The 21426-nt window shown below is 39.2% G+C and overlaps 3 protein-coding genes across 3 annotated transcripts; 2 read left to right on the top strand and 1 right to left on the bottom strand.

Annotated features, from left to right (window-relative positions):
* Positions 1-178: 178 nt before the first annotated feature.
* Positions 179-6996, top strand: LOC134813136 (uncharacterized). Its single transcript, XM_063820854.1, has 2 exons — positions 179-1265; positions 5167-6996. The coding sequence occupies exons 1-2, from the start codon at positions 182-184 to the stop codon at positions 6456-6458; spliced, it is 2376 nt and encodes a 791-aa protein (XP_063676924.1). The 5' UTR covers positions 179-181; the 3' UTR covers positions 6459-6996.
* A 4121-nt stretch (positions 6997-11117) lies between these two features.
* LOC134812128 (DAZ-associated protein 1-like) lies at positions 11118-13122 on the top strand. Its single transcript, XM_063819341.1, has one exon. It carries the CDS (start codon positions 11809-11811, stop codon positions 12871-12873), a length of 1065 nt encoding a protein of 354 aa, XP_063675411.1. The 5' UTR covers positions 11118-11808; the 3' UTR covers positions 12874-13122.
* Positions 13123-16478: 3356 nt separating this feature from the next.
* Positions 16479-21108, bottom strand: LOC134812126 (succinate--CoA ligase [ADP/GDP-forming] subunit alpha, mitochondrial-like). Its single transcript, XM_063819326.1, has 8 exons — positions 20972-21108; positions 20641-20757; positions 19695-19826; positions 18206-18344; positions 17905-17988; positions 17599-17676; positions 17083-17345; positions 16479-16741 (listed from the first exon to the last, which is right to left on the bottom strand). The coding sequence occupies exons 1-8, from the start codon at positions 21086-21088 to the stop codon at positions 16730-16732; spliced, it is 942 nt and encodes a 313-aa protein (XP_063675396.1). The 5' UTR covers positions 21089-21108; the 3' UTR covers positions 16479-16729.
* Positions 21109-21426: the final 318 nt, after the last annotated feature.

Here is a 21426-nt window from a genome sequence, read left to right as displayed (position 1 = left end):
AAGTTGACAAAAGTTTGAATTTCAAAAGTACAAATATTACACAATTTAAGTTTAAATCTCAATAAACAATATAACTAAATTCCCATTATTGATAACGAAATGGCTCACTTACGGAATTTATTTATGACTAAAGCTCCAACATTGAAAATGCTTAACATCACAAATATTCTCTAGATTCCTCATGGCAGAAGAAACCTTGTCACCATCGCCTCCACCCCAGAATACTCCATCAGAAGAAGAGCAGGTAGAAGAGGAAGAACCTTTAGTTAAACAATCTTCTATCCCTAATAACCCTGACAGACAGTCTCCTGTTCCCGATAACGATGAGAGAGAATCTTCTATCCCAGATAATTCTGAAAGACAATCTTCTATTCCAGATCATTCTGACAGGCAATCATCTGTACCAGATCACTCTGACGAGAACGAGGCTACAAAAATAATTGTTCTCCAGCTTTCCTTTGGCTCCACCGAAGAGACGGTGCATGAATATTTCTCCAAATTTGGAGAAATTGAAAAGTTGGACTTGAAGCGATATCCTGATGGTACTTCCAGAGGTTTTGCGTTTATCATCTTCAAAACCGAAGACGCCCTAGCTCACGTTTTAAATGAGCAGGACCACTCTATTGACAACCGTAGAGTGACAGTAGAAAAAGCTAGAACTAGATCAGAGAAAATGCAAACTAACAAAATATTCATTGGGAAACTTCCATCCGAACTTACGGAAGAACATCTGAGAGACTATTTCTCTGAGTTTGGTGAAATCGAAGAGATTCAATTTGTATTCAACAAGCAAACCCGTGAACGGAAGAGTTTCTGTTTCATTCAGTTCAAGTTCAGTGACGCTGTAGAGAAAATAACAGAATCTAAGGTTCCTCCTGAGAGCACTCGTCACACTATTCAATCATTCGAAATAGAGTGCAAGAAAAAGTTCGACGACAGTCATCCTATACAGCGCAAGATTAAAGCAATAGAACGCCAGAAGAAAGGATGGGACTATTACGGTAACCATGGCAACAACTACGGGAACAATGCGTATGATTACAACAGCAACTACGGAGGTCCATACTACGGATACGGTCACTACGGCGGTCACTACGGCGGTCACTACGGCGGTCCACCTCACAGGGACATGTATTACAACGGTTACGAAGAGTACAACAATGCGTACAATGGTTACTATAACAACGGAAACATGGGTAAAACAGCTAATGGTGGTAGCAGAGGTAACAGCCGTGGTAACAAAAATAGCACTAATAATAGTAACTATAACTGAACATAAGAGAGACAGAGAGGGAGCGAGAGATGGAGCTCATGGTGTTACCACCTTGTCCAGCTGTGATGAAGGGTGATCAAGTGTTTTATTGAGACTGGTGGTAACGCATGGGTGATACCTTTTGTTAGCTCTCTTTTCCCCACTATAAACCCTGTCGTCACACATGTTGTTAGGCTTGTTTCTTCTATTGATTGTTTGTCAGAGTAGCGTGGCCCTATGTACCATGTAAAGGTATATAATATAGTGCATAATTGGAATGGTATACATTTATCTGTATGTTTAATATTGTGTTGTTATTCGAGAAGTATAATAATTGTTTGAGTAATTGCGTTGTAATATTTTCAATGTCATTGGATTGTTAAAATAAGTGTATTTGATAATTTGTTGTTGCAAATATTATGTACTTGATAGTTGTTGGTTGCATGATAGTATATATACGTATATTTTGACAGATCTGGATCGTTCATAACATTGTACGGTATTGTGGTGCTCCCGAGATAAGAAGTTGCATTTAAAACTCGTTATATTGATAAGGATGACTCTCATTCAACGTATCTGGACATATCCTACTTACTGGTTAATTGTTCTTCATGGCATACTTTTGAATTCGAATCAGAGATTTTGTATCTATATATTTGAAGACTGCACGATATATATTATATAAGAAATAAGCTACATATAGGTATTTGTTCCCTGAAGATGATGCCCACAATTCACTAATGCCCGCGGTTATATTGAATTAAAGTTTATTATAGTTGCAGTTTTTCTATGATTAGCGATAATGCCGTTAATCAAGCGTATATATTAAGTGTGTTGGGTAGCAGTATAATTTAGATTATAGAGACTAGAGATCTTTAGATTTCTTAGGATTTTATAATTTTAGTTTTTGATCGTATTTTATAATTATTTTGAGTAATTACTGTATGGACTATATAATATGAACATTTCGAATTATTGTGACTGGTTCACATGATATGATAAGATGTGTGTAGTGTCACACGTGTGTTATGCTTTATATTCAAAGGTTTTAAATTTAAAGTATTAAATTTATGTAATTCATGGCATTTTAAAAGGTTATGTCATACGTTTATGACTTTTATGGTTGGAAGTAATTACTCCCACTTAAAAATTTGTTTCTCAATCTCAAAAGATGTGATCTTGTTTGCGCAAATTGACATTATTCTGGGCCATAAAAACTTTTCAACTAAAAATATGTGATTATGAATTTGATTGTGCACGATTTCTTACCCCAACTTGAAACCGTACCCTTTGTATTGTCAAGTGTTTACCGCAATAGAGCTGAACTCGGATATCAATAATAAGCTTAAATGTCGTCGAGAGGTAAAATTTCCAGAGGTAACATGTCTGTTTTCCTCTTTCAGTATACTGAAGTTTAGCCACGTAGCAAAAACGTGCTTCTTATGTATAATTATGCTTACTTATGCATAATTGTGCTAATTTCTAGTTGGGCTAATATCAGTTATTATCTTGTTATTATATTTTATAAAGTTCAATAATACTATGTACTCTATATTTATACATTTCCCGCGTATGACTGCTTCTCCTTTATTAATCTCTCAGTTGACATCACTCACTCAGAGTATCACCCATTTAAATTATCTAGCACTGCACTGCACTGCACGTATCTTACAATAACAGCAACCAACCTGCTTATATATTATTTGTGTGTTCTTTATCTTAAGGAGTATCTTGTTTTACTAAATTTGAATGTGCATCATCTCTTTCTCTTAATTTACACATTATATGTGCAACCTTACACATATGTGCAACCTTACATGTTTCCTGAGATTGTTTGCAAATCACCAAACAGCACTCTTTGTAAGATTCATATTAAATGTCGAGATGCAACAACTTTTCATAACCTGATTTTGGCAAAACAAATTAAATTAAATTATGGCCATGTAGCTGTTATGTTTGACGTTGTTTTTGCATCTTGTTTCATTTCACATGACCTGTTAAAAGAATTCTATGACATATTTGTCCATATGAATTGTGGCCAGATGTTTTGCATTATATGGTGTCTTATAAACAGCAATCAAATTATCTACATTTAATACTGTGTGTGATTGAAAAGATTGTGGTTGCATAAGTCCTGTCATTAAACCACCCATTTAAACGCTCATGAACATCATTGCAAGACAGATATTACGGGTCCCTCTTCTGTACAATGTTGGGCGTTGGCCGACAATTTTACTCCTCACATTTCATTCCTGACCAAGTTTTTACCTAGATTCATCCGACGTCGCTGTCTTAATGTGCCCCACAATAATATATTCACCTTGCTAACGTAAACGCGTGTTGAATTTTATTGTTAAAGATGGCATGTTTAGTGCTGCTCAAGTTGAGACTTCTAACCACTTCAAATTGTGTCCTATTCCTCATTCACCATGTAATAGTTACTCTTATTAACCTCAGTTAACATGTTGGTTTACAAATAAAATCCTTTGATGCTTGCCATCCTATTCGCAGAGCCATGCATGCATGATACTAAACATGTAAATACAAGCTATCGTTATCATGTTAACGAACGATTATTATTTCAGACATCATAAACATTATTAAATTTTTTGCATGCCGCATTTTACATTTCATCCCATGATTTGACATTCGGCTACACTTCCATTCGGATGAATTTTGCATCGAAGTTCTTCTAGTCAGAACAGTCCTGGAATTTGAAAGAGCGGTAGCAGTCATAGTATGAGTATATGACCTATCTTACAGGTTGACCTGATCCAGCCAATCTCCATGACCTTGCAACACTACGTCATGGTATAAAGCGTTAAGGAATGCTTTTCTGATCTTTTCCACACTTTGTGGCACTTTAAACCAATTTTCCCAGTTTCCTTTTATTTCCCGAATCATTTCGTTTCCAACTTTTCGACCTTTTTTGCTCTATCAATGTAACGATCAGTACAACCAATTAATTAGACCCATTTTAAGGTGAATCCGGGGCCTCTAAACCGCACAAAAGGTAGATCAACGTAAGTAATATGTCTGTATCGGCATATCTACCTTTTCGACTCTGCCCAAGCCTTTTTTTCTAAACTTTCAATTAGAATAATAAGTGGCAGAGTTATTTCTTTGAATAATCTATGGTATTTCAACTTTCAACACGTTTCCAAAGAATGAGCTTGACATGATTGCTTTTCAATTTCGATAAACTAACAATCTCCCCTCAGCAATAATAACTGATCAAGTCAGAAATCTCAAATTTTGCCCAAAAAAGTACACGCCCGCCAACCAATATCACGTGCATAAAGTGCAACGATTAAAACTTTGAACAATAGTTCTATATTGGAGCATCGTTTTGATAGCAGAAGTTTTTCAAGTGATTCTAAAAATCAAACAGTTTCATAGTAGCGCCCAGTATGCAACTTAGATGCTTTTTTTGCATTATCTTCCTACGAAAAAAGGCCCCCGAGCTAAGGCCAGGGCCTATTTTGACAAAATTCCATCTCTGATTACAGTGCTGGTATATTATAATGAAAATATAAACCCTTATTGGTGGGAAGCTCTCAGAGAAGTGTAAGGTTCGTGCGTTGGGTAACATAAGTTTCATTTTCAGCAGCTTTCAGTTTAATAGCGAACTTTCAGATCATCTTTTCAAACTTTTCAAGTTTCCACATCTTTAATTCCATTTCACACTTTTTAATTGATTTTTAGACTTTTGGTTTTCGGAAAATTCTTGTTTTATATAATGATCGATAAAATAAATATTTTGTAAAATTTGGTGGGACACTATGATCTGTAAAAACCGCATAGATTTTTATCGTTTTGAGGCCAAGGCACTCAAAATCTGATAATTGGATAAGTAACAAAATGCATATTCATAGTGCCCTTCCAAGCTTCTTATATTTCATTGTAACGACTATTATCTCAGATTGTTATGTCTGACACAGAAGCTCCTCAAGAAGTAGTCCCGGAGACCATGGAGACACCAGCAGAGGAAGCAGCACCAGCAGAGGAAACTCCAGCAGAGCCTGAACCTCAAGCTGAAGAGGAGGTAATGGAAGAAGAACCAGAAGTAGCCGAACCAGAAGAGGCTGAACCAGAAGAGGCCTCAGTTGTAGTGACAGATGATGTAGCACCTCCTGGCACCGAGCCAGAGCAAGAGATGGAATCCGAACAGCCAGCAACTGAAGCACCTGTGCAGTGCGAGGAAACTACCTATGTATCTGGACCAGAGAAACCTGTCGCTGGACCTGAGGAACCAGGCAAGGAAGAACCAGCACCAATGGCTGTGGAATCTGTCCCTGAAGTAGATCCCGAGACCAGAGCTATGATAGAAGACCTTGACAGCGAACTTCCTGATGAGATAGACAGCCCTAAAGTTCTTGTACAAAACTTAGCTGAGACCACATCTGAGGATACACTGAAGGAGTATTTCAGCAAGTTTGGTGAGGTCAGGATTGCGAAGCTGAAAAAAGACGGGGAAGGCAAGTCCACAGGATTCGCCTTCATCATCTTCTCTGATACCGCCAACATTGCAAAAGCCTTGGAGCAATCAGAACACGAGATTGACGGTTCTGTAGCCAAGCTAACGAAAGCAATGCCTTCTTCCGAGAAAATGAAAACAAACAAACTCTTCGTTGGAGGTCTTCCAGCCGCACTTTCAGAGGAACAACTCCGTGTTTACTTCGAGAAATACGGTAAGATCCAAAACTTCCAGTTCATTGTCAACAAAATGACGAACACAAGGAAAGCTTTCTGTTTCATCTTGTTTGAAAGCTCAGATTCAGTTGAGAAGATCACGGAAGGCAAGATTCCTCCCAACAGTGTAGTCCACACGATAGAAGGGCACACTGTAGACTGCAAGAAGAAGTTCGATGAGGATCACCCTGTTCAGAAGAAGATCAAAGCAAGGTCAGCACAGTACAACTCGAACAGACAACATAACTACCACAACAGCAACAATTATGGAGGTCAGGGACAATATGATGCTTCAGCAGCTGGTGCATATGCCGGCTACGGAGCATACGGATACAGTGGTTATGAACAGTACTATGGTGCATACGGTGCATACGGCGCCTACCCCGGATACGGCTATCCAGCATATCCAGGTTACGCTTATCCAGGTTACGCATATCCCCAAGCTCAAGCATACGGCAGCCAATACGGCCCAGTGAAGCAAAACAGAAGTAACAGTACGTACAAACCATATTAAGCCCCAGTCATCTGGCATTGACTCTTATTTGTGATACTGTATGTCCATATTGTAAACCGATTTTTATCGTATCTGATAGTTTTATGGCAGAGCCGGTTTTTACAATTTCAATTCATAACGATAATGTGATCAGAGTTTCATTAATTTTTCGTCTTAACGCGTGAGTTCTGAGACTTATAATAAGGTTTCCTCTTTAAAGTATGATATATCTTTAAGAACCTTTTATTCGAGTTGTCTTGAACTTAATGAGCATTTAATTTTAACCAACCTGATTATCGGAGCTGATTCCAGCCTGAAATGTTTTGCTAATAGGTGAAATATTTAAACTTAAAATATCTTTAACAATCAGTTATCAAATGATGCACAGTCTCTATTTATTTGAAACAAACGTCTAAGGGAAATGAAATATGCCTTGGCAAGTTTTAGACGTTTCCGACTTCAATATTGTTCAGGAATATTCTGTTGTTTGATTTCCACTTATAATATCGTGTAAAAAACATGATTTTATTTTAATATGAACCTTATTCCTGACGTTCAACCTTGTCTTATCAAGTTATCATACAATTAAACGTCCCGGAGGAATGTGATGATTTAACCCGAAAGTGACGAAAGTAAGAGAAGTGGTGTGACTTGTGGTGTGAGACTTGTGTGTTCACTGTCCAGCTGACTTTGTGACGTAAGTGTGTGTGTGTACTGTGTGTGTGTGCTTATCATAAGAATGTTGCGTAAAATAATGCCTCGTCACGTTATTATATCGACAATAACCACATCAAATCTGGTGAAAATATAAAAATAAACATTGCGCTAAACATTGAAGTAAGGTGAAAGGTTTGATTAGGGAGCATAACGTACATATAGCGCCCCACTGAGAGGGTTAGGGAGGGCCACGAGTTGACGCTAGTAATGTAATCTCTATAATATTATAGCTATATAATGTGTACAAGTGCTAACGGGGTATTATAATGGCTAAAAAGTGAAGTGTCTTTTACTAAGATAATGGTAACTAACTGGTAAGGGTATATCCGGTGCAGTGTGGTGAATGGGGGCAAGGTCCCTGATAGCACAGAGAGAGAGAGAGAGAGAGAGAGAGAGAGAGAGAGAGAGAGAGAGAGAGAGAGAGAGAGAGAGAGAGAGAGAGAGAGAGAGAGAGAGAGAGAGAGAGAGAGAGAGAGAGAGAGAGAGAGAGAGAGAGAGAGAGAGAGAGAGAGAGAGAGAGAGAGAGAGAGAGAGAGAGAGAGAGAGAGAGAGAGAGAGAGAGAGAGAGAGAGAGAGAGAGAGAGAGAGAGAGAGAGAGAGAGAGAGAGAGAGAGAGAGAGAGAGAGAGAGAGAGAGAGAGAGAACGTGTTTAGTTATAGTGTGCAGCGTGTGTGTTTGTGTAATTACCATTACACGTGGCAAATATGTAACTCGGCCTGTTGAATATGTTGAATAATTGCTGGTATGCCGCAGTGCTGGTTGCAAGTTTGAGCTGCAGGAACATGCCTTCCACAAGTATCCGGACTGAAACTAGAGCTCAATAGAATTTATTTAAACCTACTTTCGAAGAACGAAGAAACAAGTTGAATATCCACAGTATTCTAGATCGTGTAAACGATGTGCACTACATGTACAGATGTTGAGCTGCTTTCTAACGTGGAGACTAAATTACACTCCGCCTTTGTAAAGTTCTAGAACTTTCCAACTGACCTGTCTCACTTATAATCTCAGAGTGTGTGTTAGCTAGTTTGTCATGAAAGTTAAGGAACACGGCTCCGAGTAATTGTAGCATCAGCTTACACAAGTCTTACACACAATATTATAATATGATAATAATCAACTGTAACAGAGATGTCGTCTTCCTCCTGGAACATCATTGATTTAGTGAGGTGGTCATTGAACCGTCGCGTTATGTGATGCGGTGAAAATGTGGTGCCCTTAACACCTCTCTTGTGTCTCCTTAGAGATCCTTATGTAGTCTCTTAAATATATTAACTTTATTCAAGTAGACAAGTTGACCCAGAACATTCGCACGAAGTCGGTGCAATGCTTTGAAAATTAGTGGCAATTTGAACAGTAAATTACCTATATAGTCAGCACCCCATGTGGCTAATAAAATACTGAAAATGAAGTGTCCTGAGCTACTGATACTCTATTTATAACTAACATCGGTTAACGTGTAACACAAGGAGCGCTTTGTGTTATCGCGGGTTATCATAATGTAGCATAATATGCAGTCATTATGTTGAATATCACTAATATTGTGTGTCTCTGAAAAAGATCCCCGGCTGTGTTTCACATGGACACACGTGGGACGATCTCTAGTTTTATACCTTCTTAAGGAGATTGGCCACATTTTGCAGCAGATCTAGACACTAGAAGGTACCACTCAAATTAGAAGAAACACCACGAACAATCACATGGTAACTAGTCTGAGTGTAAATTAAGAGCCGACCTGGACCAGACGCAGACCGGGGTCGGGTGCAGTTTCTGAATCAGGAGACATCTTTTATTGTATTGTCGTGTAACTTTACTGTATCAGTTTTCTGCTAACTGAGGTTACAGGTAATTTGCAGTGTGAGTCACTCTACCTGCCCGACCTTGCTGTTATTTCTCTCTCACCCGGATCGTAGGATGTGTAGTAAACGGACTAACATCGCTTTTCTTTCCAAATTTACACTGCCTGAATGTATTTGGGGGTCGATTATATGAAGAGACACATAGTTGAGAATTACTGAGCTGTAAACTTCTAATGTGATGTTTATCTGGCGGATTGTTTGAGGTGGAGACAGATCTCGTGGTCAGCTGTCACGTGTGGAGTGGTCATGTGGTCATGACAGATGGCATTTTATATTATTAATGTCCATGATAATATGCAGCGAACAAAGGATTATTTTGTTGTACAATGAAAGATTTTGCTGGCAATAGTTGTCAGGTGACTTTGCATTTGTGTGTATATATAATAGATCTGGATACTGGCTCAGTGAGGAGCCGACAGATTTAGGTAAGAAGCCGGGAGGTGGACCATTTCTTTTCTGCTCCTGATTAAGCTGTCAGCTTTCAGGATCAAACTCAGAATCACTGTCACGTGTCAAAACAAATTCGGTTCACCTTAGCTGCCCACAAATTTCCAAATTTGGTAAAAATTATCACTTGTATAGAGAGTGCGTATAGATTAAGTGTAAAGAAAATTTTAAGATTATTTGTCTCTTATTGCTGCAATTATAGAAAATTCCCAGAATCAGCTAGCTATCTCCAGTAACAAGTGAACATTAAGCAGCTATTATGCAACACTGAGTTGAGGGCCGGTTGTGTAGAAGGTAATTAGTGTAGATTCTGCAAACTTATGAAAGATCAGGAGGCTTAGATTATGAAGGAGCAAGATGTGCACATAATGAAGTAGCAATAGGTTTAGACTATGAAGCAATAACAGGTGTAGATATTATCAAGGAGCAACAGATTTATATTAAGAAGGGACAAGTGAGGTAGATTATGAAGGAGTGAGATTAGTCTATTTGAAAGAAAGGCAGCAAGTGTAGATAATTTGAAGGAGAGGCCACTTTGACGGTGCGGTGGATATTATAAAGGAGCAAGTAGTGTAGATAATTTGAAGGCCTGTTTGACGTCTAATTACAAGCTTCCTGTCACATGATGACAGTATTATAATATTTGGAGTGAAGGTAGTACTCACATAACAAAAGAGCGGCTCAAGTGCAAATCAAACCCGCCAACTTGTCCCTAAGTAACTGCACTTACACTAACAGTGTACACTGTCAAGATAAATAGTTCAGTACTGTGAAACACTCCTGATCAACTAAATTCCAGGATCTGTTGCGCGGCGACAATATAACTATTATTATCTATCGGCACGGGATAAAGGATTAATTCATTTCCGTTCATTCGTCAAAATTTTGATGATTTTGGCAGAGAGACTGAATTGAGAATATACATCTTATTAAAAAGACTTGCGGGTGTAATATTACACAGTCGTTTGTCTCGTCAGGTAGGTCTAAGTGTAAGTTGTAGTGTGAATTGTTGGGATGTGCACAAGGGGTCGTTTACATATTACGTAATCAATAGTTAAGCAATTTTTACCCCCTCCTCCGTAATCAAGAGCCAACCCCCCCCCCCCCCCCCCCCCCCCCCTCCTGACAGCAATATTACGTAATCATGGCCTGACCCGACCCCCTTTTGACTTTTTTCCCTGGAAACAATTTTCTTTACGTTTGATGCTACCCTGGCCCTGATCATAATGAGCCGAAATCAATATTATTATATTCGGCCAAGCACCTTTCAAACTACACTCCCCCGTAATCAACCGTTAGCATTCGGAAACCCCCTCCCCCCTCGGCTGATTACATAATATGTGAACGACCCCTAATATGTCCTCGGACTTGACATGACGTGTGACTTGTGAAGAATCGTAGTGGTGAGCATGACACTGCTTACATCTGAAGTAAATACCTAAAACACCATACTAGTCAACCTTATTTATTGAGTTGGGGCCAGAAGGAATCATTCCATTTCATTTGTGCGCACTTTCAGGTAGTGGAACTATGCGCTCTGCAGTCTTTATTTCAAATGTGAAAGGTATTATAGTTGCACATATTAACAATAAAGCAGCTCACAGCAGGTCTCTATAATGCAATGTGAAAGGTATAGTTAAGAATAAAGCAGCTCTACTCTCTGAATAATATGTTGTAGGTTAAGGTTCTGTACTGGATTATTGTAATCTGAATAGACTGTCCATGTTCCATGATGGTGTGAAATGTATGGTACTGTGTGTTGCCATTGTTTACAGTAATTTATGAGTAAGTAGACTTACCAGTTACCACATCACTTGATGTTGTAAGCTGAAAAGTCAATCTGCGAACAATCAAACAAAGTCTTTTAGCAGTGAAAATTAAATTAGCTTTTGGATACTGTTACGCAATCTTTACTATGTGCTTATTTGTTCGTGACATATTCAAATGGTTAAGCCTTAAAAAATCATTACACTGTCCTGAAATTATGAAAGATCAAGCTAGAATAGTTGGTTGAATATCCAAAATCTACTCAAGCCTCGAATCTAACTGAGAGTAGATTTGGGCTGTAACCTTAGTGTTGCCACTTAAAATTACTATTTTTGATTGTTGTATGTCACGGTCTTTGCTTCAAACGATTAAAGTGGTAACGAAACGGTTATTTTCTTTTTTCAGGTTTTTACTAACGCTTTTTACAGGATTCCGGTACGCTGTTTTTGGTGCTGTCCTACCCGAATGAAACTAAAAATTTAACAATTTTTCAATTTTCAGGTTTTTGAGATGCACATTTACGTCTTGTTCTTTATTTTTGACTGTTTTGTTTTTGACGAAAATCTTTTTGTAGGACAGCAATGTTATCAAATGGCAGAAATAATGACGACCGTAAAATCATTGTGCGTCAATTAGATTTTAACACCACCCAAACAACCATCGAAAGCTATTTTTCTCATTACGGTCATGTCCGCGAGATAATCATGAAATTTAACGAGACCGGTCGCTCGAAAGGTTTTTGTTTCGTAGTTTTTAACGACAAACAGTCGCTGGAGGGCGTGTTGAATAAAGAGCACGAGATAGACGGAAAGAAAGTTCAGGTGCGGCGAGCGGGAGAAACAGCGGGCAACAACATGACTAACAAACTATTCTGTGGAGGACTTCCACATGCACTTAGCGAGGACGATCTCAGTGAATACTTCAGTCAGTTCGGACAAATCAGTAACTTCGAGTTTATCTTCGAGAAAGGGACTCAAGTTAGGAGACATTTCTGTTTCATCCTGTTTGAAGATCCCAACTCAGTTGAGAAGATAGTAGAGGGTAAACTACCACCTGGCAGTGTGGTCCACCATATCGGAAAATACAGAGTCGAGTGCAAGAAGAAGTTCGAGGACAATCACCCCATTCAGAAGAAAGTAAAACGAGAATCTAACATGAAGAAAACAGCGGGAGAAGAGGAAGGTTGGGAAGGAGGTCCACCACACGCCCACACGGGTTACCCTCCATCCCGTCCACCTACAGGAGGTTACTCTGCACCGCCCACCAGACGACCTCTGATGAGGGGCCGCGCTGCTCACCATGCTCCCTCCAGCTACACAGCTTACCCTGGTTATGACGCCTCTTACACCGACCCTTATGCTTCTTATCCTGATCCTTATGCAGCTGCCGACCCCTACGCTTCAACTGCAGACCCATACGCTGCTCATGATCCATACGCAGAGTACGGTAGCTCAGGATATAGTGCCTCGCCAGGGTATAGTGCTAGCGAGAGAGTAGGGTACCCAACACCCTGCGCTGTGTCTGGCTATTCAAGTTACCCTGGGTACGAGTCAGAGTATGGTGCTACACTTCCCTCCGGGGGTGGTCCTATGAAGGCTAGAGGTGGTGCACGCGGCGGCGGTCGTGGTGCTTATCGTCCTTATTAACTAATTTATACATGTTTATTATCCTCTATCTACTGTCAGCATTTTTCAAGGATTGTATTTGATGTATTGAACACAGGCCATGTTTTTATCATTTTGACTGCAGATGAATGAAAATCAAAGTTGGCTATTAGTCGTTGCAAATTGTTTTTATGTTCGAGCCACTGGAAGTGTTCAGAAAGTTTTTGTCATTATATTTCCATTTCCACCAAATGGAGCTGTAGCAATTTTTTATTTATCACCATAGAATTATATATTTTTTGCTTTCTTCCATTGACGAAATGATTAAAACCTACACTCAAGTCTAGACATGAAGAAAAAATTTTGATCTTTTTGAACAACAGAATGTAATAATGAAAATTGTGGTGGTATGGTATCGAAACACCCTTGCCTACTTCTTTTACAATCGAGGAGAATGTTTATTTCTTCCAGTCACGTGGCTTAACACGTGGCTAAACAAATGTGTTTCGACTCCTAATCACTCGTGTCACATGTAAAACCTAACACATCTAACAAATGTGTGTACAGGGAGAGAGTCGAAGACGCTGCTGCGCTCTACTGGGAGACTCAATATTCCGGTACCAAATACCAACAAAACTATTCGTCCTGTCATGAAACAAGCTCCCGCCAGAGGTGTAGCTCTCTGCAAAGTCTTACCTAATGACACATCAAACACAACGGTCATGGTACGCACGGATACTTGGTGAAAATAATAAGAGGAAGGGAGGCGTGAAAATTGACGTGGAATCCGTGTGCTGTGACGAAATACATACATTCCTAACGTTCGGACATTCCACACACACTATTACACACGAGCACTGGATCAAATGGACGGTAGAATATAGGTTGTTTCACGAATGAGGGTTGTGGAGGTAATCTATGTACGATTCCGCAGCCACCTTCGAGATTTTGTTTAGCATAATTTTGCGAATTGTGTAACCAGGACAACGATTCAGTTTAATGTATTGGGGATAAAGGCTGTGCCCTGCGGCTACTTGTTCAACTACCTTTCCTAATTTCTTTTTGATTTGAACATCTTATTTGCTGGGAGATTTTGTATGTAACCTTCCTATGTTGTTCTTCGACTGTGTCATTTAATTTTGCATTAACGAAGACTATCATTATCCTTCTATTTACAATCCGGTACGGATAAATTAAAAATCTGAAATACCTCTAAATGTTAACTGAAAATAGAGGAAAGAAAAAAACAGTTCGTTGGTTGCACTGAAAAGAAGAGGAGAAGGCAGTTTCACGCAATGGGGCGGTCACAAAATTCCAGAAAGGGTCTACCGAGAGCGCTAAATAGTTATGAAAACTTCGGTTGTGTCAGTCAAGAAATGCTGTGCGCGCAGTGACGATCTGAGAATGGCGGTGGTATCTCGCCGCTCAGCAGCGAGGGTTTACTGTCAAGATATGGTCCCACCAAACGGTTTCAATAATATGACTGCTAGGATACCCCCGATTGCTTTAATATACTCGGATACACTTACGGAATCAACTGGTTATTCATTGCATGTGCTGTAGAAACATTTAATGTTTTTTAACGGTCCTGTCCACGTATTTTACGTAACTCCGTATCACGGGTTAACCATGTAATAAACATCGAGTAGTCAGCTAGTGTTCTAGATAAACGGACATTGTATTGGGTTTTCAGCCGTACATATGAGACGTCAGTTTAATTTAAAACTGAAATCTTAACTGCAGATTAGTATCTTTTGCAGAAGAGATGGTGATTGGTGAAGGACAGTATTTACCGATTCGGAAGGACTGGTAAAATATAATTGATAAGCTGCGATATTGGTTGAACATAAAGCTTATGAGTTGGATTCTGCCTTCACTGTTCACGGTTTTAAACGCCCGAGCTTGTGTGTATAAAATTCAGTAACCTAGACACTTCAAATTATCGCTATTCTAAATGTGTATAGTATTGTTATGTGTAGAAATCACTATTATAATTGTGTAGACCGGCATTGCGTAAAAATCACTGGCTAAGCTTTCGTCATTAACTAAACATACTTAGAATTAGAGCTGTTTTGCGTGACTGAATTGGATACTCAAAGTCTTGCGGCCTACCCTGCAGCAAATTCAGAAGCGGTTGAGTAAACCACTCTGCAGTTTGCCCCCATGTAATACGGAAAGGACCTGCTATTATTGTCTATACGTTCATTTGGTTCATTTAATTGAATGGCGTGTGCATCTGGTATCGGGGTCCATGGCCACTGCAACTGGCAGTGCAGTTTCCAGTTTCTGTGCGCCGCGTATCTCATCAGTGATCAGTCATGCCCCGTTCGCGCTATTTTAAGGCCAACGACGGACTTCGTTCATTATCATATCCAGTAGTATTGATTACAATACTACCTTACGAGACATATATTATATATGTTCGACGCGACATAATTCCGGTGACCTATTAGTATTAATGATTTGGGAACGAAAATATGGGGATTTTTTCTGGTTTATAACCTACAAGTACAAAGACGCGCGACGAGTTGATACATGTTGCGTATCATACGCGCGAAAAGTGGCATGCAACGTACGTCAAGCGACGAGTTGGGGTCGTCGTCGGTTTTAATATTTGGAAAAAATATTTTACGAGTATCATCCGCCAAATTTCGTACCCCAAATTTAATCATGGTATTTGGGGATTTCTTCACCCTTATTTTACAAAAATGAAACCCAATATTTGAGGGAATTAAATAGAAAGATCTTCTCTGATCAGCTGTTTCATCTTGTGAACAATTTCTCCGGAGCCTTTGAAAGTTAGCCTAAACTTAACTTCTCATCCTCCAGACGGTATAAGAGACCGACAGTGTTTGTTATCTTCCACTAATAATACAGAAATTTCACCGCCGTGGCCAATAAAGTAGTGACAGAGTTTGCTTATTTATAATGGAACGTGTCCAAAATCATTTTATTGATATGGAATACTAGCGTTGATTTGTTTGATGAATCATATTTATAACTTACTATTAGTAATATATAGTTAAGTCATAATTCAGGAAAAATACTTGAAAAATAATTTGGTCCGAAAATATGGTATTTTTTTCGAAACACCACAGACTTTCGTACCATGTCTCGTACTATGTCTCGTAAGGTTTACTTATAGTACTTGATGCTAAGCAGAGCAGTGATCTTCGATGCGGCGACGTCCTCCAACAAGTAGTAGAGCATACGTCATGACAAGCTAACAAGCTTGCTCATAAGAAAATTTAGCTAAATTTTTGCCCTTAACCACATTGAGTACGTACACTTTAAGTTATTAACAACTTATAGTGGGTGACTATTTGGTTTTTGAGCTACAATCTAGATAATGGGTCGTTCACATATAATTATACAACGTAATCACCTTTTGGCCATTTTCAACCCCCCCCCCCCCCCCCCATCAGTAATCAGTTTTACACTAGCTATCATGTTTAGATTACACAAGCGTTATTATTAAGAATCCCCTCAGTGATTACGAATGACTCTTAATAATAAGAAAAATGGATACAGCTGATCGTAACTAGACATTACCCACATTAGCGAAAACTCGATTTAGAAAAATAAATAATCGTAATATTACCGCTAGACTTTGGTGCATTAATTATATAAGATGAAGTAATACCCAATTTATATCTGTCTATAACTTAAATATCCATTCATATAATCAACATTTCATAATGTACAAATTCCAAAACGAAAAACGACTTAAAAACGTCCTTTGCTTATTAATCCTGTTTAAGGTACTACGTATAAATATTATTTCCCACAAAGGTCAAATCAGATGGTGCAACAGAAGATAGTTTAATCAGTCAAGGATTAGATCTAAATCCTAGTTAGTTTCATACGCCGGGACATATCGAAGAGCCTCGCGTTTTTCTTAGATCATCATCTGAGGAGAAAGTGGTCTTTCAACATGGAGCAGAAGTGAACTAATTTCGATTCTTCACAAATACTTGATTACTCAACGAATATTGAGGATCCCCATTTCTTTTCTTAAAAAGGGTCTAATAAAAAGCGCCCCTCTGACCAAATAATTCCTTTCAATACTCGTTCAGGTAAGATTCGGTAGTATTCTAACGAAATTAATTGACGAAAAGGTTTCACAGACAAATTACGATTATAAAACTAATTTTAATTGTAAATCAATAACGTTGTCAGGTTTTCAAGTAAGAAACCTGTCATTCTGTCACTGACTACGATGACACAGCGCTTAGTGAGCTACAAAATTACCTGAACTAATGAAGTTCCTATCATAGCAGGGTTCCTTGTAACATTGACATTAGCTGCCTCTAGTGCTGCTATCTTCTCCTCAGCCCCTCCTTTTCCTCCGGAGATAATAGCTCCTGCGTGTCCCATCCTACGTCCTGGGGGAGCAGACACTCCTGCGATGAAGGACACCACTGGCTTGGCATTAGGACCAGAGTTGTGTTCTTTAAGGTAGTCTGCTGCTTGTTCCTCAGCACTTCCACCAATCTCTCCTATCATCACAATTCCTGGAAATGATCACAATTATAGTGCTTTTCAGCGTTATGGGAAACTGTATGTACTGGATTCTGTACAATAAACTCCCACATATTTTTAACACACCGCATTTGGCAACGACACAATTACGTGCAAGGATACCGTGTTTATTCTGTAAAGAAACTGAAAAGTGGAAGTTCTAGTGGCCATATCTGAATCGTTTCACTGCAGATAAAGTAATCTGTCGATAAAATGAAGTAAATACCTGGTTTCATATTCACATACCTTTGGTTTCAGGATCGTTCAGGAACACTTCCAAGCAGTCGATGAAGTTTGTTCCGTTAAAAGGATCTCCTCCGATACCTGAGTAAATGTAATGTCACATGCGTTGCACAGATGTAGACACGTTAGAAATGACTGCATGAGAACATGCGTGCAGCAAATGTGAGCGATGATTACTTTGTAAACGATTTTAATGAAAATCACACCGAGGGCAAAGTAGTCAGCAGTACTGACGCGCGTCTCGAAAGGCGCGCGAAGAGGATAAGAACCGCCAATAATATGATGTTTTCACCATAACATTGTACTCACCAACACATAGAGTCTGTCCGAGTCCAGCTTTAGTAGTCTGATCCACAGCTTCATATGTCAGGGTTCCTGATCTTGATACGATTCCTGGAAAGCAATTAATTATTGTAAGTCCAGAAATTCAACCACCCTTGCATTCCTTTCATTAAGGCGGCGTTCCCAGATCCTAACTTTATTTGTCTGAGCACAGTTGGAATGCGGAGCGGGAAATTAGGAAATAGTTCAAGCGTGTCCACGCCTAATTAGCAATTTCTGTCCTAAACGGAGGAAAGCCGGTATAATCGCAACAGATTAACAAACCTACCAATTTTGCCAGGTAAGTGAATGTGTCCAGGCATGATTCCCATTTTACATTCTCCTGGTTTAATGATACCAGGACAGTTTGGTCCTATCAATCTTGTCTTGCTTTGGCTCAATAAATGTTTCTTCACTTTAACCATATCCTGAAAAAAAAACATTTCCTCTTTATCTCACACTTATTTTACTTCGGAGTATTCCAACAGCCACATTGTAGGGTGAGAATCCCTGCCACGTTTTTGGTCAGCTTCGCCGGGGCTCATGTCTTTCCTCGAGGGAGCATTAGTGTCTACAGAAAAACTGACAAATCCTAGCGAAGTCCAATCCGAACCACATCTTCCATCAGAGGTGGTGCGGGGTCAGCTGGTTACTGAACGGATTGGCCTGGAGAAAAGCATAGTCCTGTTATTCTAAAGTTAACCATAGGGGGGGTCAGGCGCTGTTCGCTCACGGCTGGTTCTTGGAGCCAACACCCTCGGCCCCACAGAAGTGGGAGCACTGTCGGTGGTGGCACACCCAGATAACGGACAGTGTCTCTCCTTCTTTCTTCTTGGACTTGCATTGTTGCTGGTGAGTCAGCTGGCAACAGTGTACCATACTTTCATATTCATGTTTTCTTCCCCACTTCTCCTACACCTCACTTTTACTCACTCATTCACTCACATGCCGCCTTAGGGCCGCTACCAGTTAGAGGGGATCTAACAATCAGACAAACTGCCAGCCTTAGGGCCGCTACCAGTTAGAGGGGATCTAACAATCAGACAAACTGCCAGCTATTGGAGATATAGCACTTAGATTATTATCAGCAAACGTAAAATTAGCAATAACTACGTGAACAAAGAAATTGCCAAATTGCGACAAAAAAGGGTCTACTCAAAATTCAAATATCGCATGTAAATTCGTGAATCAGCACTTTTATTTAGTATAGCGCGGAAATTGAGCCGCGCAAAGACAAAGATATAACACAAAAACAACAAAGATATGGGAGAATTACATCATAGGCTCAGGCATGCCTGGTAGGTTCCTGTCAGCCCACTAGAATGACAGGGGGCAGCCTGTTCTATCGAGTACCCGGGAGAACATCCAGGCATGGGTGGTGTTCTCCCGTGAACGAGCATTATGACAGTTTCCCTTACGGGAAACGTCGCTCACCAGGCTTTATCCTCTGGAGGGGCGGGATCACTAGCCCATGCCAAGTGACCCAAACCTACTGACACCTACAACCAGAGGAACCCCAATAGACGTTAGTCACTAATTGACGGACGTAGCCTCCCAATAGGGAGGTAAAGTGGGTGCCCCAACATAAAAAAAAAAAAAAAAAAAAACAGCCACATTGTTACACAAGTGTAACCAGCCAATTACAGGAAGCGGAATGATTCATTTGGCCAGTTTGGTCGTTATTAAAGGACTGAGTTTCAGAAGTACCCAGAAGTAGTAACATCTAAAGTAAACTAAACATAACAAGGAGAAATAATTAAAAACAGCGGATTACATACCAGTTGAGGAATGCCCTCAGTAATACAGACTACAAGACCAATCTCAGCGTCTATTGCTTCCATTATTGCTTTAGCAGCGAAGGGTGGAGGAACGTATATCACTGAGGCGTCACAGTCCGTCACTTCTTTAGCCTGGATAAACGGCAGGTTACTGTTTTGAAGTTTAACACATCTTCTCACAGCATGTAAAACAACAAGACAGTTTGGTTTAGACTTTTATTTTGATAGCTTGAGCACCATTTAAATAACTTGCAATTGTATTTTAACGTTTTTACCAAGGAACCGTGATCAACTTGACATTTTTATTATTATATTAGATCAATATATTTTTAGTGAACTAGATATTTACATACAAATTAATGCAGAGAAATAGTTTAGTAGTTATCAGTGAAATAAATCACGATGTTTATACAGCATCTTAACTTCAGTTGTCATTATGTTTAAACAATAAACAGTAAACATACACATTTTCTCTGTATAACTGTATATTGATTGATGTTGATTATTTTGTTTTTAACTTAAAACGTGACTTAAATTTAACAATCAGTTTTGCAAACGTTCCGTTTGTAAAACCAGTTAGTCGCCTATCAGCTACTGCTAGTGCACGCCAATTATTTATCCTCCAAGCTACATCTCTTAGAAATTTGATCAACAAAAAGTTCATCAAGTTAATTTTCTAGAATAAACAGCTCACACCTACAGTCGTGCACAGTGTATTGGAATATTAAATATACACGCAATATTTAGTCTTCTAACTTTCTAGAAGAAATAAATGGTTTGCTTGACAGTGAAGAAAGCGCTGAATAAGAACAATATATTATGTTCACTATCCAAGGATTAAAATTAGGCTCAGAATATAGATATTATTAGAAAATGAAGAATAATTGCCACCTCAAATTTCACATTTAACATGTAAGACTAATAACAGTCTGTTTAGTATTCTCACCTCAGCTACAGAGTTGAAGACTGGCACTCCAAGATGAGTTTGTCCTCCTTTACCGGGAGATATTCCACCTACCATGTTAGTTCCATACTGGATAGAATGTGTTGTGTGCAGTGTTCCCTGGGGAAGGAGGAGAGTCAGTCTATAAAACAAACCAAACAAAAAAACAAAAAAAAAACAAAAAACAAACAAACAAACAAACAAACAAACAAAAAAACAAACAAACAAACAAACAAACAAACAAACAAACAAACAAACAAACAAACAAACAAACAAACAAACAAACAAACAAACAAACAAACAAACAAACAAACAAACAAACAAACAAACAAACCTGTTTACCAGTCATTCCCTGGCAGATAACTTTAGTGTCCTTGTTAACACTGAGATGAGACCGTGTATTATCATATGACATGAGTCTCGCGCCGACTGGTCGAGCCAGGGCAGCCATGCGCGCAGCAACTCTACACGCCATCTACAGAGGAGGAGGAGGGTTATTGTTTGAGAGGAACCAGTTATAAGGAGGTTTTATGACTTTAACTAAGCTAAACTTTATTTAACATTGTACAAGACAATATTAGTAATACAGCCAACATAATATCACAGCTAATATACATTATACACTATAACCACAAATACAGACCCACTCGCATATATTGTAGCTGAGCATAAAACAACACATGCTGCTCTGTTGATATATAATATGTATTCTCCACTACGACGACAGATAATCTACATTTATTGGAGAGAAGCCAGCACATTAGTGCAGCTCACTGCAGAGCCTTTGTT

The sequence above is a fragment of the Bolinopsis microptera genome, chromosome 1 (assembly GCF_026151205.1).
Source record: "Bolinopsis microptera isolate Bmic1 chromosome 1, MBARI_Bmic_1.0, whole genome shotgun sequence".
In the NCBI taxonomy this organism is placed as follows: domain Eukaryota; kingdom Metazoa; phylum Ctenophora; class Tentaculata; order Lobata; family Bolinopsidae; genus Bolinopsis; species Bolinopsis microptera.
This window is presented reverse-complemented; position numbering and strand designations above follow the sequence as displayed.

What these genes read in the sequence shown, in the direction of transcription:
- LOC134813136 (XM_063820854.1), top strand. Translation starts at nt 182, where the DNA reads ATGGCAGAAGAAACCTTGTCACCATCGCCTCCACCCCAGAATACTCCA. An exon ending in TAGCACTAATAATAGTAACT is followed by an intron (nt 1,266 to 5,166) that starts ATAACTGAACAT and finishes TGTAACGACTAT; the next exon opens with TATCTCAGATTGTTATGTCT.
- LOC134812126 (XM_063819326.1), bottom strand. Translation starts at nt 21,088, where the DNA reads ATGGCTGCCCTGGCTCGACCAGTCGGCGCGAGACTCATGTCATATGAT. An exon ending in CTGAGGGCATTCCTCAACTG is followed by an intron (nt 18,345 to 19,694) that starts GTATGTAATCCG and finishes TTTTTTTTTCAG; the next exon opens with GATATGGTTAAAGTGAAGAA. An exon ending in CGGACAGACTCTATGTGTTG is followed by an intron (nt 17,677 to 17,904) that starts GTGAGTACAATG and finishes ACATTTACTCAG; the next exon opens with GTATCGGAGGAGATCCTTTT.
- LOC134812128 (XM_063819341.1), top strand. Translation starts at nt 11,809, where the DNA reads ATGTTATCAAATGGCAGAAATAATGACGACCGTAAAATCATTGTGCGT.